The sequence below is a fragment of the Corythoichthys intestinalis genome, chromosome 14 (assembly GCF_030265065.1).
Source record: "Corythoichthys intestinalis isolate RoL2023-P3 chromosome 14, ASM3026506v1, whole genome shotgun sequence".
NCBI lineage: Eukaryota > Metazoa > Chordata > Actinopteri > Syngnathiformes > Syngnathidae > Corythoichthys > Corythoichthys intestinalis.
The window spans coordinates 5,535,519-5,551,866 of NC_080408.1; the positions used below are offsets into that span (position 1 = coordinate 5,535,519).

The window sequence follows — 16,348 nt, forward strand, 5'->3', positions numbered from 1 at the left end:
CAATAAATCCTCAAGATGGCATTTACATTATTAACATTCTTTCTGTGAGAGGGATCCACGGATAGAAAGACTTGTAATTCTTAAAGGATAAATGTGACTTTGTATATTGTGACTAAATATTGCCATCTAGTGTATTTGTTGAGCTTTCAGTAAATGATACTGTAGCCATCTGTTCTGCCCAAATGCATGATGGGAAGTGCACCCATGACTGTTCGTAGAGGTACCAATTGATATATCTTCTCTGCGTTAGGAAATAACATAGGGTGTTAAGAAAAAGATCAATTAATACTTTTCTTCCCCACATTGCTTCCCACAATGTTTCTAATCGTAGGTAGAGGGATTGTAAGGCTTTAGCCAATTAAAAAAAGGCTCCAAAGGCTGCCAAAATTCACTCTACTCATTTTACGCTGCCTTTTATCTCTGTATATAAGTAAAACGGCGCCATTACAGATTGAGCGCGACAGTGCGTGAGTGGATCGTGCAGCGCATGCATTAATTGCGTTAAATATTTTAACGTAACACATTTTTTTAAAAATTAATTACCGCCGTTATCGGGATAAATTTGATAACCCTACCTTAAGCCTAAACCAAAGACTCTGGATGAGTGTAACATATTATGTCTGTAACGTTAAATACAATTAGAAAACGATTTAATTTAAAAAATACATATGTACTGTATATATATATATATATATATATATATATATATATATATATATATATATATATATATATGTAGATGTATATATACATATGGCCAACAAGTGTCATTGCATGTAATTGACTTTCCTTTACGTATAAAAGTTGTAAAGCAATAAAACAAATAACACATCAAAAAAAAAAAAATTTTCAAACAGATCATGTGATGAGCACCTTAGACGCTCATTTGTTTTGCATATTATTTAAAAAAAATAATAATAAAATAAAATAGGGGAGGGCAATTTTATTTTTCAAAAATTTTTAAATTATTTTCTTTGTTTGAAAATATTTTTTTGGATTAAGCAACTTTTGGGGGGATTGAATGATTTAAACACAAATGTCCCTCCCATAATATGGCCCAAACACAAAAAGGATAGCTAAAATGAAAGAAAACTTTTTTAACGAAATATTAAGTGTTCAAATGCAAATATTTGAGTCTAAAATATTTTTTCTATGATTGATTTTTTTTTTTTTTTTTTTTTTTGATCGAAGTGATTTTTATTTTGAAAATATATATTTTTTTGTTTGAAGCAACTTATTTTTTGATTGAATAATAAAGACGCAAAACAACCTTAATTCAATCAAAAAAAGTTGCTTCGACCCAAAAAAAATTTGACTTCAAGCCAAAAAATTCAAAGAAAAATAACTTTAAAATGCATTTTTTGAGTTTCAAATTTATTTTTGCATTCAAACACTTTTTTTTTTTTTTTGATTGAAGGGATTTTTTTTGATTGAAGCAACTTTTTTAGGGGGATCGAATAATGAAGACACAAATCTACCTCCATATGGCTCTGCCCAGGGGATACAATTTTTGACTGGAGTAACTACATTGGCACGACACTGGTGGGCGTACCGTATTCAATGGATCTTGGTGAAAAGTATCGCTTTGCTAAGCGCCCTGATTTAGAATTCCCCTCAAGAATGACGGGAAACAAAAAACGCTCATTTTCAACTTATTACTATATTCTTGTAAGTTAATTTTATTGCTGACACTGCGTTTTTGGGTCATCGACATGTTGTGCCCACCCTGCCCAAAAGTCAAACTCCACCTATACACAAGACTCTGGCGTCGTAAAGTCAAAATTGCGTAAGTCGAGTACGCCGTAACCCGAGGACTACCTGTTTTGTCACACCTCTAGTCGGGTGCTAGCGACTTAATCTGTGTTGACCAAAGTTGGGGCTTTGGTCAACCCATGCGGCAGACATTAATCCGATAGAAGAAAAAAAAAATTTCTTAATTTTCTTACCTCTTCCCATTGGTGTATGTAGCGTATTAATCTCGAGAGCCTCAACAGTCGCAGAAGACTCAAGATCTTGGTGAAGCGAACGATCCTCAGGGCTCGAGCGGTCTTGTACACTTCGGAATCGATTCCTTTCTCCACTATTAGAAATATGTAATCCACTGGGATGGATGAGATGAAGTCCACTATGAACCACGTCTTTAAGTACTTTTTCTTAATAGTTTCAGGGTCCAAAATGATGTCCGAGTTGTCCTCGATGATGATTCCCGTGCGGAAGTTGAGCACCAGGTCCATGAGGAAGAAAGTGTCCGAGACCACGTTGAAGATGATCCAGGGCGTGGTGGTCTCCTCTTTGAAGAAGGTGATGCCCACAGGGATGATGATCAGGTTGCCCACCATAAACAGCAGCATTGTGAAATCCCAGTAGAACCTGAAGTGGGCGTGAGGTGTGTGTGTATGTGCGGAGGGAGAAAAAAAACAGTTAAGATTAGAATTCAAAATGCAGCAAAAAAAAACTACTGTTTAACTCATTGGCTTCCATGAATGGTGATAGACATCCAGTCCATCCGTAGGATGTATATTACCATCAATTAAGATGTAGTTCTCCTTTCACTTTCCAGCAGAGCCAAGAACGAAAAGTGGTATTTGGTATGTGGCAAAATGGCTTTTGGCATGTGGCAATTTTTTTTTTGGCATGTGGCATTTTTTGGGGATATGTGGCAAAATGGATTTTGCCGTGTGGCATTTTTTTGTATGTGGCAAAATGGATTTTGGTATGTGGCAAATACCAAAATTCACTTTGCCACGTAATTCACTTTGCCACGTAAGGCCATTTTTGCCACATACCCAAAAAATGCCACATACCAAATAAAAATGTCACTTGCCAAATACCAAATAAAAATGTCACATGCCAAAAGCCATTTTGCCACATACCTAAAAAATGCCACATGCCAAAACCCATTTTGCCACATGCCAAGAAAAATGCCACACGGCAAAAGCCGTTTTGCCACATACCAAAAAGATGCCACATTCCCAAAAAAATGCCACATACCAAAATCCACTTTGCCACATACCAAATAAAAATGCCACATAACAAATAAAAATGCCACATGCTAAATGTCATTTTGCTACATACCAAAAAATGCCACATGGCAAAATCCATTTTGCCACATACCAAAGAAATGCCACATGCCCAAAAAAATGCTGCATGCCAAAATCAATTTTGCCCCATACCAAATAAAAATTCCGCATAACAAATAAAAATGCCACATGTTAAAGCCATTTTGCCACATTCCAAAAAATGTGCCACATTACAAAATCAATTTTGCCAAATGCTACATGGCAAAATCCGTGTTGCCACATGCCAAAATCCATTTTGCCACATAAAGCCATTTTTCACATACCAAAAAAAATGCACAATGCAAAAAAAAAGACACATGACAAAATCCATATTGTCACATACCAAATAAAAATGCCACATGCCAAAAGCCATTTTGCCACATACCAAAAAATATGCCACATTCAAAATCCTATTTTGCCACTTACCAAAAATTGGCACATGGCAAAAGCCATTTTGCCACATGCCAAAATGCATTTTGCCACATAAAGCCATTTTTCACATACCAAAAAAAAAAATGCCCAATGCAAAAAAAAAGACACATGCGAAAATTCATATTGCCACATACCAAATAAAAATGCCACATGCCAAAAGCCATTTTGCCACATACCAAAAAATATGCCACATTCAAAATCCTATTTTGCCACTTACCAAAAATTGGCACATGGCAAAAGCCATTTTGCCACATGCCAAAATGCATTTTGCCACATAAAGCCATTTTTCACATACCAAAAAAAAAATGCCCAATGCAAAAAAAAAGACACATGCCAAAATTCATATTGCCACATACCAAATAAAAATGCCACATGCCAAAAGCCATTTTGCCACATACCGAAAAATATGCCACATTCAAAATCCTATTTTGCCACTTACCAAAAATTGCCACATGGCAAAAGCCATTTTGCCACATGCCAAAATGCATTTTGCCACATAAAGCCATTTTGCCACATACCAAAAAAAAAAAAAAAAAAAAAAAAAAAAAAGCCACATACCAAAATCTATTTTGCCACATACTAACTAAAAATGCCACATGCCAAAAGCCATTTTTCCACATACCAAAAAAAATGCCACATGCCAAAAACCATTTTGCCACATACCAAGAAAAATGCTACATGGCAAAATCCATTTTGCCACATACCGATAAAAAATGCCACATGCCAAATCCATTTGGCCACATACCACATAAAAATGCCACATACCAAAAGCCATTTTGCCACATACCAAAAAAATGCCACAGGCCAACAACCATTTTGCCACATACCAAGAAAAATGCCACATGCCATAAAAATGCCACATGCCAAAATCCACTTTGCCACATACCAAATGAAAATATCACATACCAAATAAATGCCACATGCCAAAAGCCATTTTGCCATAAACCAAAAAAATGCCACAGGCCAACAACCATTTTGCCATGTACCAAGAAAAAGGCCACATGGCAAAATCCATTTTGCCACATGCCATAAAAATGCCACATGCCAAAATCCACTTTGCCACATAACAATGAAAATACCACATACCATAAATAAATGCCTCATGCCAAATCCATTTGGCCACATACCAAATAAAAATCCCACATGCCAACAACGATTTTGCCACAAGAAAATGGCACATGACAAAATCCATTTGGCCATATACCAAAAAAATGGCACATGCCATAAAAATGCCACATGCCAAAATCCACTTTGCCACATACCAAATACATGCCACATGCCAAAAGCCATTTTGCCACATACCAAAAAAAAAAAATGCCACAAACCAAAATCCATTTTGCCAGATAACAAATAAAGATGCGACATGCCAAAAGCCATTTTGCCACATACAAAAAAATGCCACATGCCAAAATCCATTATGTCACATACTCAAAAAAAAAAAAAAATGCCACATGGCAAAATCCATTTTGCCACATCAAGCTATTTTGCCACATACCCAAAAAATGCCACATACCAAAATCCATTTTGCCAGATACCAAATAAAGATGCCACATGCCAAAAGCCATTTTGCCACATACAAAAAAATGCCACATGCCAAAATCCATTATGTCACATAACCAAAAAAATGCCACATGGCAAAATCAATTTTGCCGCATACCAAATACCACTTTTCGTTCTCGCTGTCTCTCCTTTGGAGTGCATACAAAAGTATGATGTATACTGTAATACAGGTTGTCCCCATGTTAAGAACGAGTTCCGTTCCTACGCAAAATAATTATCCAAAATAAATAATGAATAAATAAATAAAGAAAACTATCCAAAAACTCAAAAAGTATTGTATTTTTTTTTAATGGTGGAGGACACACTACCCTCTGTTGGCAGCGTTGGGTCTGGCTGGACTGGTATTCAATAATGCTTCCATACAGGAGTTAACAAATTGTTGCGTTGTTGCAATTGTCTAACTTGCATAGCAAAAGTCTGATAGCTTACATGCTATAAAATGCTAATGTTTACAACAATTGTCCGACTTGCTTAGCAAAAGTCCGCTAGCTTAAATGCTATATAATGCTAATGTTTACAACAATTGACTAACTTGCATTGCAAAAGTCCACTAGATTAAATAAAAATAATAATTAAATGCTATAAAATGATAATGTTTACCAGATAGTTACTGGTGCGCACTAGAAACAGTCTGGTGCGCGCCAAATTGCTTAAATTTATTTTGTATCTGCTGATGTCCCTGTCAGGTCACTTCCTGTTGATTTGGGGACATTTGGGGTACACATACTGTTGATATCCAGTAGCTTCCTGTTAATTTAGGGATATTTGGGGGACACGTCCGGTTGATATCAGGTCACTTCCTGTTAATTTGGGGACATTTCGGGGACACTTCCTGTTGATATCAGGTCACTTTCCTGACTGTTGATTTGGGGACGTTTGGGGGACACGTCTTGTTGATATCAGGTGACTTCCTGTTGATTTGGGGACATCTGGGGGACACAATCTGGTGCGCACCAGACTGCTTAAATTTATTTTATTTCTGTCGATGTCCCTTTACGGGCTCTGTATTCTGTATAAAAGCCATTAAATTACTGCAAGATTGGAAAAAAATACTTTAAAATAGTTAAAATAATAATAATAAAAAATAATAATAATTAAAAAATAATAATTTCAAATATTATTTTTTATGTTATTAGTAGAAAATAGGACATAGTGTTGTGTGTTATTAAAACATACAATAATAACAAAAATGTATCAAGACGTGTAGTGGATATTGCATGATGTGCATACGTTGGCCACCGGGAGGCAGTATATTACAAACAGTGAAAATGTTTTTTTTTCTTTGCAGAGGATAAAGAATACATGGCTGTGAGTAGTTCTTAATTGTCTTTCTGTTTGTGTTTCATTGTTGTTTTCGTCAGCGATGACCGTAACGACAAAAAATTGTCAACAAACAATTATTTCATGACGATGAAGAATTAAAAACGTGTCTTGGGTGACTGACTGCATTTTTTGAAACACATGGTAAGATTTGTTTTCTAATCTTGGCAAGAGAGAATACGCAATGTTACTTTAGCCTTTAAAGGTCCGTGCTGAGTGATTATCATGCACTAAATGTAACTTGTAGCGTTAGCGTAGCATTCGCGTTAGCATCAGCATTTAGCATGGCGAGCGTCATTTTAAATTATTTTTTACACACAGTTCGTGGCGTCCATATAGGTATCATTACTGAAATAAATGTACTTTTTTCTTGCTGAGTGTGAATTATAATCACCGTTGTCCATGTAGATGCTACAATATCTGCTCGACCATTGTCTTTGAGTTTTCGTCAATGAAAACTAGACGAAGACGAACGCGTTTTGGAATGACTCAGATTTGACTAGGACTACGTCCGAAAAGATTAACACGATAATTAAATGGTAGCCAAAAACAACACTGACTAACAACGATATTGCTGCTAGCTTTGTTAGCTTGACAATGACATTTTCAACTCATGTTAGTAGAATTCCAATTTTGTTGGCTTTAGATTTAGTTTTGAAGAACAACTTATTCCACTATTTCAAATACGCAACCGCCTTGGATTTGCGCATGCAGCCCACATGGACTTCTACGCTAACGTTGACGTGCAGTCAGCGTAAAAGTATGTGATGTCCCCCCCCCCCCGTCACAGCTGTCTCTGCAGGACAGGTGCAGCGCTGAGTCACTACCCTGCGACTTATGCAACGAGCTCCGACTCCTGCGCGCCATCGCAACAGTAATAAGCACCCCGGTGATGGCGCTCGCACCGCGCATGCATTAGCATGACAATGAGAGTAAAGGCAGCTGCGGTTGAACTCTGCGTGGGAGACGAGGTCTCTCTACGGTGGCCTGTGGTCTCCGGCAGCTATGTTTAACTCAAGCTGGAGCCCGTAAGTGGTATACAGACGCTGTGTTATGTGATACAAATGGGCCAGACGTTAATGGCAATAGAGTAAGGGAGCTGTCCGCTTTGAGTGTTGCTGAAAGCCACACAAACCAAGAAAAGACATTTCCTGACCCTGTTCAGCTTCTGACGAGTTTTGCCGAGCCAGTTTGACCCAAGGAATGTGGAAAAGTGTTGAAAAATTATTTCAAAAATGAAGCTCAGACTAATTGGCTGCTATTGATGAAGATAGACACCAATGGCATTAAGGGTTAAACTTTTAAAACTTTAGTTTAATTGAAAGTATGTGTCACTAACCTCCATTTAGCAAAGCAGAACATATTTAATATGGCGGAAAACACAGATAAGGCTGAAAAAGCAGTTTCTGATCTTGCAACCTTCTTTAAAATAAACTGCGTAATTTTAAGCCAAAAGAACTGGTGTGTTTGATAGAAAAATATACAGTGCCTTGCAAAAGTATTCGGCCCCCTTGAACCTTGCAACCTTTCGCCACATTTCAGGCTTCAAACATAAAGATATAAAATTTTAATTTTTTGTCAAGAATCAACAAAAAATGGGACACAATCGTGAAGTGGAAAAAAATTTATTGGATAATTTCAACTTTTTTAACAAATAAAAGACTGAAAAGTGGGGCGTGCAATATTATTCGGCCCCTTGCGTTAATACTTTGTAGCGCCACCTTTTGCTCCAATTACAGCTGCAAGTCGCTTGGGGTATGTTTCTATCAGTTTTGCACATCGAGAGACTGACATTCTTGCCCATTCTTCCTTGCAAAACAGCTCGAGCTCAGTGAGGTTGGATGGAGAGTGTTTGTGAACAGCAGTCTTCAGCTCTTTCCACAGATTCTCGATTGGATTCAGGTCTGGACTTTGACTTGGTCATTCTAACACCTGGATACGTTTATTTTTGAACCATTCCATTGTAGATTTGGCTTTATGTTTTGGATCATTGTCCTGTTGGAAGATAAATCTCCGTCCCAGTCTCAGGTCTTGTGCAGATACCAACAGGTTTTCTTCCAGAATGTTCCTGTATTTGGCTGCATCCATCTTCCCGTCAATTTTAACCATCTTCCCTGTCCCTGTTGAAGAAAAGCAGGCCCAAACCATGATGCTGCCACCACCATGTTTGACAGTGGGGATGGTGTGTTCAGGGTGATGAGCTGTGTTGCTTTTACGCCAAACATATCGTTTTGCATTGTGGCCAAAAAGTTCAATTTTGGTTTCATCTGACCAGAGCACCTTCTTCCACATGTTTGGTGTGTCTCCCAGGTGGCTTGTGGCAAACTTTAAACGAGACTTTTTATGGATATCTTTGAGAAATGGCTTTCTTCTTGCCACTCTTCCATAAAGGCCAGATTTGTGCAGTGTACGACTGATTGTTGTCCTATGGACAGACTCTCCCACCTCAGCTGTAGATCTCTGCAGTTCATCCAGAGTGATCATAGGCCTCTTGGCTGCATCTCTGATCAGTTTTCTCCTTGTTTGAGAAGAAAGTTTGGAAGGACGGCCGGGTCTTGGTAGATTTGCAGTGGTCTGATGCTCCTTCCATTTCAATATGATGGCTTGCACAGTGCTCCTTGAGATGTTTAAAGCTTGGGAAATCTTTTTGTATCCAAATCCGGTTTTAAACTTCTCCACAACAGTATCTCGGACCTGCCTGGTGTGTTCCTTGGTTTTCATAATGCTCTCTGCACTTTAAACAGAACCCTGAGACTATCACAGAGCAGGTGCATTTATACGGAGACTTGATTACACACAGGTGGATTCTATTTATCATCATCGGTCATTTAGGACAACATTGGATCATTCAGAGATCCTCACTGAACTTCTGGAGTGAGTTTGCTGCACTGAAAGTAAAGGGGCGGAATAATATTGCACGCCCCACTTTTCAGTTTTTTATTTGTTAAAAAAGTTTAAATTATCCAATTAATGTTGTTCCACTTCACGATTGTGTCCCACTTGTTGTTGATTCTTGACAAAAAAAAATAAATTTCATGTTTGAAGCCTGAAATGTGGCAAAAGGTTGCAAGATTCAAGGGGGCCGAATACTTTTGCAAGGCACTGTATATGCTGCCATAGCAGATTCATGGCGCATTAAGCCCCCGAACTGTTTTTAATTTGTCCGTTTTACCCCGGAAAGCCCCATTTACAGACGTCGCGCAACCGCTTTTGTTTCAACCCAGCCATAAAAAGAAAGGTAAGTAATTATATTTATTATTCAAAATGTCTGTCAGTTTTAGCTTAGAATCATTAATCGATGTCTAATATTTAGTTTAAAAAAAAACGACTTCAAAAAAATTACATATTTTAAACTTTTAAACAAATTACGTCACAATGAAAAAATAGGCGTCTGTAAAAAAGTCACGGATATCTACCTTATAACTATCGCTTAATTGTATTTTTTTCGTTACTGTCGCATTTTCCCCAATATTTTACATGATAAATAGTCGATACAAACAAAGAAAAATTGGAAAAAAAAAAAAGTTTAAAGGGTAAATATATGAAAATGTAAATCTCGATTACTCCTTGATGTCTGCGATTTCTGCATCGTGACCCTTGTTATATTACCGTGTTTCACCCATAAAATCCCCCCAAAATCCGGCTGTGGCCATTCACATCTGTGTCTTGACACTCGGTGATACATGCTATATGGAGTTTTTGGATCAAAACGAGGTAAGTACGTGATAATATCTCATTAAAATTATGGTGTCTTTAATTCTGCTCTGTCGTGCTCTCACCTCCAGTTAAGGTTTTGCTGTATTTTTTTTTTTTTTTTTAAATCCCCTCCTGTTCAAAATTTTTCTTCCCCCAGAAAATTGAGATTTTAAGCTTTCCAATGCTGTATCACACGTCTACATCGGACAATTTTGAAATTTGGACAAATTGGGGGTTGCGAGCGGAACTTCAAGTCACCTTAGTGTTTTCCGCCATCTACATATATCCTGTATATGTATTATATATATAAATATATCATATATACATATTAGTGCTGCAACGATTAATCGATTAACTAGAGTAATTCGATTAGAAAAAAGATTCGAATTCAATTTTGCTGCTTCGAGTATTCGTTTAATTAAAGCAGTGTTGTAATGGTTTGTTTTGAAAGTGTTTGCATTTAGTTTTATTGATTTGGGTGGATACATTGCCTTCTAGTGGCAACAGTGAATGTGACATAACACATTTCACATGGATGAATCTAGCTGCTCCCTGTTAAGATCAACATAACATAAGTTTTTGTTTGAGCTAATGTTTTTTTTTTTTATTTATGCATGTTTTGTTTTTTGTGGGAAGATGTGTTCAAACCATTTGTTAAGAGCTTTGTAAAGAAAAAGATCTTCATTTATTTATTTTGTTATACGGTTTGAGGCTCAGCTCAGGTATTGTAATTTTTTATTTTCTTTATCCGATTACTCGATTATTCTAGTTAATCGAGTTAATCGGTTAATCAACTACTAAAATAATCGATAGCTGCAGCCCTAATACGTATATATATATATACAGTGGGGCAAATAAGTATTTAGTCAAGCACTAATTGTGCAAGTTCTCCCACTTGAAAATATTAGAGAGGCCTGTAATTGTCAACATGGGTAAACCTCAACCATGACAGACAGAATGTGGAAAAAAAAACAGAAAATCACATTGTTTGATTTTTAAAGAATTTATTTCCAAATTAGAGTGGAAAATTAGTATTTGGTCGATACCAAAAGTTCATCTCAATACTTTGTTATGTACCATTTGTTGGCAATAACGGAGGCCAATGGTTTTCTGTAACTCTTCACAAGCTTTTCACGCACTGTTGCTGGTATTTTGGCCCATTCCTCCATGCAGATCTCCTCTAGAGCAGTGATGTTTTGGGGCTGTGGTTTACATATTTAAAGGTTCAGATATTAAGATTTGAATGAGGCAAAATAACATGCTTTTTCGCTCAAATATATTGTGATAATCTTTTTTTTTTCAGATGTACTGAAACTATTTTGTGTATAAAAATTAATTTGGTGTTCAAAAAGGTTTTTTTTCAAACTTGACTCTTGAAAAAGAGGGTGTCGTCTTATAATCAGGGTCATCTTATATTCGGGCCAATACAGTAATTGATGGAAGGTTGACTTTTTTTGTATTAAAAACACTTTTTTTTGTATTGGTCGGATGAAATATGCCGATTTTTTGAGATAGGGATTTTTGGGTTTTCTTGACTTTTTTTTCCAAAATCATCAACATCAAAACAATAAAAGGCTTGAACTACTTCAGTTGTGTGTAATGAATCCAAAATATATGAAAGTCGAATGTTTATCAGTACATTACAGAAAATAATGAACTTTATCACAATATGCTAATTTCATGAGAAGGACCGGTATGTTTAAGAACAAATAGTAATTTTTACTAGGGTTGTCAAAATTATCGCGTTAACGGGCGGTAATTAATTTTTTTTATTAATCACGTTAAAATATTTGACGCAATTAACGCACATGCCCCGCTCGAACAGATTAAAATGGCAGCACAGTGCAATGTCCACTTGTTACTTGAGTTTTTTGGAGTTTTGTCGCCCTCTGCTGGCGCTTGGGTGCGACTGATTTTATGGGCTTCAGCACCCATGAGCATTGTGTAATTATTGACATCAACAATGGTGGGCTACTAGTTTATTTTTTCATTGAAAGTTTTACAAATTTTATTAAAACGAAAACAATAAGAGGGGTTTTAATATAAAATTTCTATAACTTGGACTAACATTTATATTTTAAGAACTACAAGTCTTTCTATCCATAAATCGCTTTAACAGAATGTTAATAATGTTAATGCCATTTTGTTGATTTATTGTTATAATAAAGAAATACAGTACTTATGTACTGTATGTTGAATGTATAGATCCATCTTGTGTCTTATCTTTCCATTCCAACAATAATTTACAGAAAAATATGGCATATTTTATAGATGGTTTGAATTGCGAGTAATTACGATTAATAAATTTGTAAGATGTAATTAACTCGATTAAAAATTTTAATCGTTTGACAGCCCTAATTTTTACTTAAAGTAAAAGTAAGATTTAAGGAAAAATAATCTGATTAAGACGCATAAACGGATTTTAAGGGGGGGGCAGGCCGCCCCTGGTGGCCGAAAAGTGTCATTGCATGTAATTCACTTTCCTACATGTATATAAAAGTTGTAAAGCAATAAAACTGCAACAAAAATGAATGAAATGAACAAAAAAAACATTTTTATAATGGGTCGAAATTATTTTTCGATCACCTTAGACAGTCATTTGCTTTGCATTATAATTTAAAAAAAAAAAAAATATATATATATATATATATATATATATATATATATATATATATATATATATATATATTTATATATATATATAGTAAAGAAAAAAATATTTTGAAAAATGATTTTTTTTTTCTTTGATTGAAAATATTTTTTTGATTTGAAGCAACTTTTTTGGAGTTAGTTTTTCATCTCAAATATTTCTTCGCATTCAAAAACTTTTTTCTATAATTGAAATTTTCTTTTTTTGATTGAAGAGATTTTTCTTTTTGAAAATCTATATTTTTTGAAGCAACTTATTTTTGATTAAATAATAAAGAGAAAAAATGTCCTAGCCAAAATGTGGCCCAAACACAAATCAACATTACTTCAATAAAAAAAAATAAAAATAAAAATTAATCAAAGAAAAATAGCTTTCACATGCTTTTTGAAAAAAAAAAAAAAATTTTTGTTAAATTTATTTTTGCATTCAAAAACATTTTTTTTTAAATTGAAATGACTTTTTTGGTTGAAAATATACGGGTATATATATGTATTAGAGGGAAAAAAATGTAATAATTTTTTTTTTCTTTGATTGAAAATATTTTTTTGATCGAAGCAACTTTTTGGGGGTTACTTTTTCATCTCAAATATTTCTTCGCATTCAAAAACTTTTTCCTATGATTGAAATGTTTCTTTTTTTTTTTTTTTTTTTTGATTGAAGAGATTTTACTTTTTGAAAATCTCTATTTTTTGAAGCAACTTATTTTTGATTGAATAATAAAGAGAAAAATGTCCTAGCCAAAATGTGGCCCAAACACAAATCAACATTGCTTCAACCGCCCCCCCCCCAAAAAAAGAAAATTAATCAAAGAAAAATAGCTTTCACAAGCATTTTTTTTTTAGTTTTTTGTTAAATTTATTTTTGCATTGGAAAACATTTTTTTTTTGGGATTGAAGCGACTTTTTTGGTTAAAAATATACGTATATATATATATGTGTGTGTGTGTGTGTGTGTGTGTGTGTGTGTGTGTGTGTGTGTGTGTGTGTGTGTGTGTGTGTGTGTGTGTGTGTGTGTGTGTGTGTGTATTAGAGAAAAAAACATTTAATGATTTTTTTTTTTGATTGAAAATATTTTTTTGATCGAAGCAACTTTTTTGGGGTTAGTTTTTAATCTCAAATATTTCTTCGCATTCGAAAACTTTTTTCTATGATTGAAATGTTTCTTTTTTTTGATTGAAGAGATTTTTCTTTTTGAAAATCTATATTTTTTTTAAGCTTTTAACTTATTTTTGATTGAATAATAAAGAGAAAAATGTCCTAGCCAAAATGTGGCCCAAACACAAATCAATATTACTTCAATCCAAAAAAAATTTTTTTTTTAATTAAAAATGAATCAAAGAAAAATAGCTTTCACGTGCATTTTTTTTCTTCAGATTTTTGTTAAATTTATTTTTTGCATTCAAAAACATTTTTTCTGATTGAAGCAACTTTTTTTTTTTTTTATTGAAGCAACTTCTATTTTGATAGAATAATAAAGAACCAAATCTACCTCCATATAACTACGCCCAGGGGATACCATTTTTGACTGGGGTAACTACATTGGCACGACACCGGCGGGCGTACCAAATTCAATGGATGATGATCTTGGCGAAGAGTATTGCCTATAAGCAGCCTGATTTAGAATTCCCCTCAAGAATGATGGGAAACAAAAAATGCTCATTGTCAACTTATTATTATAAATATTCTTGCTGACACTGCGTTTTGGGGTCATCAACATGTCAAAAGTCAAACTCCGCCTATGAGACGTTATAAATTTGCATGTAACAACCACAACACGCGGATTAAGTTACCCTTTGGCGTGCGTGTCTGATTAAATGTTTGTCGCCATTTTCATTCTTATTTTTACTTCAGTAAATAGATTAGGATGCGGGATCCGGGCGGATATGTCTCTAGTGAGCGTGCTTTTGGCTCAAGGTGACATTCCGTTACTGTGTGCATCGCGCACGCGTATTACCTCAAGCCTACCCGTACGTTTGTTTATGTTTTTTTTTTTTTTTTTTTTCATAAATCTACATAAGGCTGACTCAGTCGATGTGTGAAACGATTTGGAAATGGAGCGAGCCGCCACTCTTTGTTAGGAGCGCCCGCCGCGCAATGCAAAAAGAGCGGCTGACGTGTTAGCAGGCCATCCCAGACGCGCTCCTGTACAAACAGGGCAAAAGAGCCAGCGTTGACTTTTCCGACGTCAACTCTCTCGAGTCCATTTGACTGACAACAGGTTGTCCGGGTGGGATGAACGCGCGGCGGTGTGAAGTTGTAGAGGACAATTATTGAGTGCGTCTTACCTGAAATCACTGTAAGGGTGGATAATCCAATTCCCAGCCGATTTGACCCTCTCTTGCTCTCGCTCCACAGCCTTTTGGCTGCCGTACATGCGTAAGGAGAATTTGTTGACTCCCGGTTGCAGCATACTACTGAATTGCCTCTGCATGAAGCTGGCCTGGCTGCCTCGGGCTTCCGCATCCTCGGCGGGGACGATCGGAGGTCCGTCGTCCGGCTTCTGGAAAGTGACGGAGTTCCTGGGCTGCGGGGTTTGGCCCGGCCCGTGCAGGGACGACGAGGCTTTCCGACTGGGCGCGTTGGAGAAGGACACCTTGGGGTCCTTCTTCTCGGGCACGCCGTCGCCTGCGTGGGACCCGCCTGGCGTGACGGAGCCGTCCATGCTGGCGGTGGTCGAGTTACATGCTCCGCGCTTGGCGTCATCGGCCCTCGCCGACCCGGTTTGCTTCTCCGTCTTGGAGATGATCGAGCGCAGGCTCCCGGTGCCCGAGTCCCTCCTGCATTCTCCGTTTTTGTTGCATTTCATGTTGGAAATTGGAGCGAGGCTGATGCGACCATCACTCGTCGTCGCGTCCGCGGTGTCTATCGGTTCCGAGTCCGACGCCTCCGCCCCAGATGCTGTGCCGCTCCGGCCGTGGTGGGCAGCATCGCCCGGATCAGCTCCGCGGGTCTCCGTGGCAGCAGTGGGCCGTGAGGAGGCGAGAACGTCCTCTGCGTGAGGAAGGCAGGGCTCCTCGCTGGAGTGCCTCCTGGAAGCCGAGGAGGCGGCTCCCCCTCCTGGCGTCAAGTTTTTCATCCCGATTCTGCCTCCTCCTCCTCCGGCAACTACACGGAGGAGGCGGATTCATCGGGGTGGCGCGGAGGGGCAACCGCCACCATAGGCGGAGTTTGATGACATGTTGATGACCCCGAAACGCAGTGTCAGCAATAAAATTAACTTACAAGAATATTTATAATACCCTATTGGCCCGGATATAAGACAGCCCTGATTATAAAACAACCCCCCCTTTTTATGGGCCGCCGTTGGTAAAGAAAATTACGACATTTTCTCACATTTAGTACCGCATCAGTGTTTAAAATGTGGTGTGAAAATTATAGTCACTTTTTTTGCACATTTACGACATTATTTAGCAATTTAAATATACTTAAATAACAAGTATTAGGCTCAAATGTTTAAATCCAGAACGAATTTAAATCTTTAATCTAAATCTTAAATGTAGATCTTACATGTACAGTATATCTTAAACAGGGCCGGCCCAGGCCATTTGGGGGCCCTAAGCAAAATAATGCAAAAGGGCCCATATTTTTGGCCCACCATTTCGTCACAGTGTACTGTGAAACCCATACGTGCA

The 16,348-nt window shown here is 36.9% G+C and overlaps 1 protein-coding gene across 1 annotated transcript in view; it reads right to left on the reverse strand.

Annotated features, from left to right (window-relative positions):
* Positions 1-15,810, reverse strand: part of LOC130929698 (potassium/sodium hyperpolarization-activated cyclic nucleotide-gated channel 2-like) — a 101,718-nt gene extending 85,908 nt beyond the window's left edge. Inside the window, exons 1-2 of the mRNA XM_057857095.1 lie at positions 15,002-15,810; positions 1,947-2,370 (exon numbers count right to left, since the gene is read on the reverse strand). Coding sequence (XP_057713078.1) covers positions 1,947-2,370; positions 15,002-15,792 — 1,215 coding nt within the window. The 5' untranslated portion in view covers positions 15,793-15,810. The remainder of the gene's footprint in view (positions 1-1,946; positions 2,371-15,001) is intronic.
* Between the last annotated feature and the right edge of the window lie 538 nt (positions 15,811-16,348).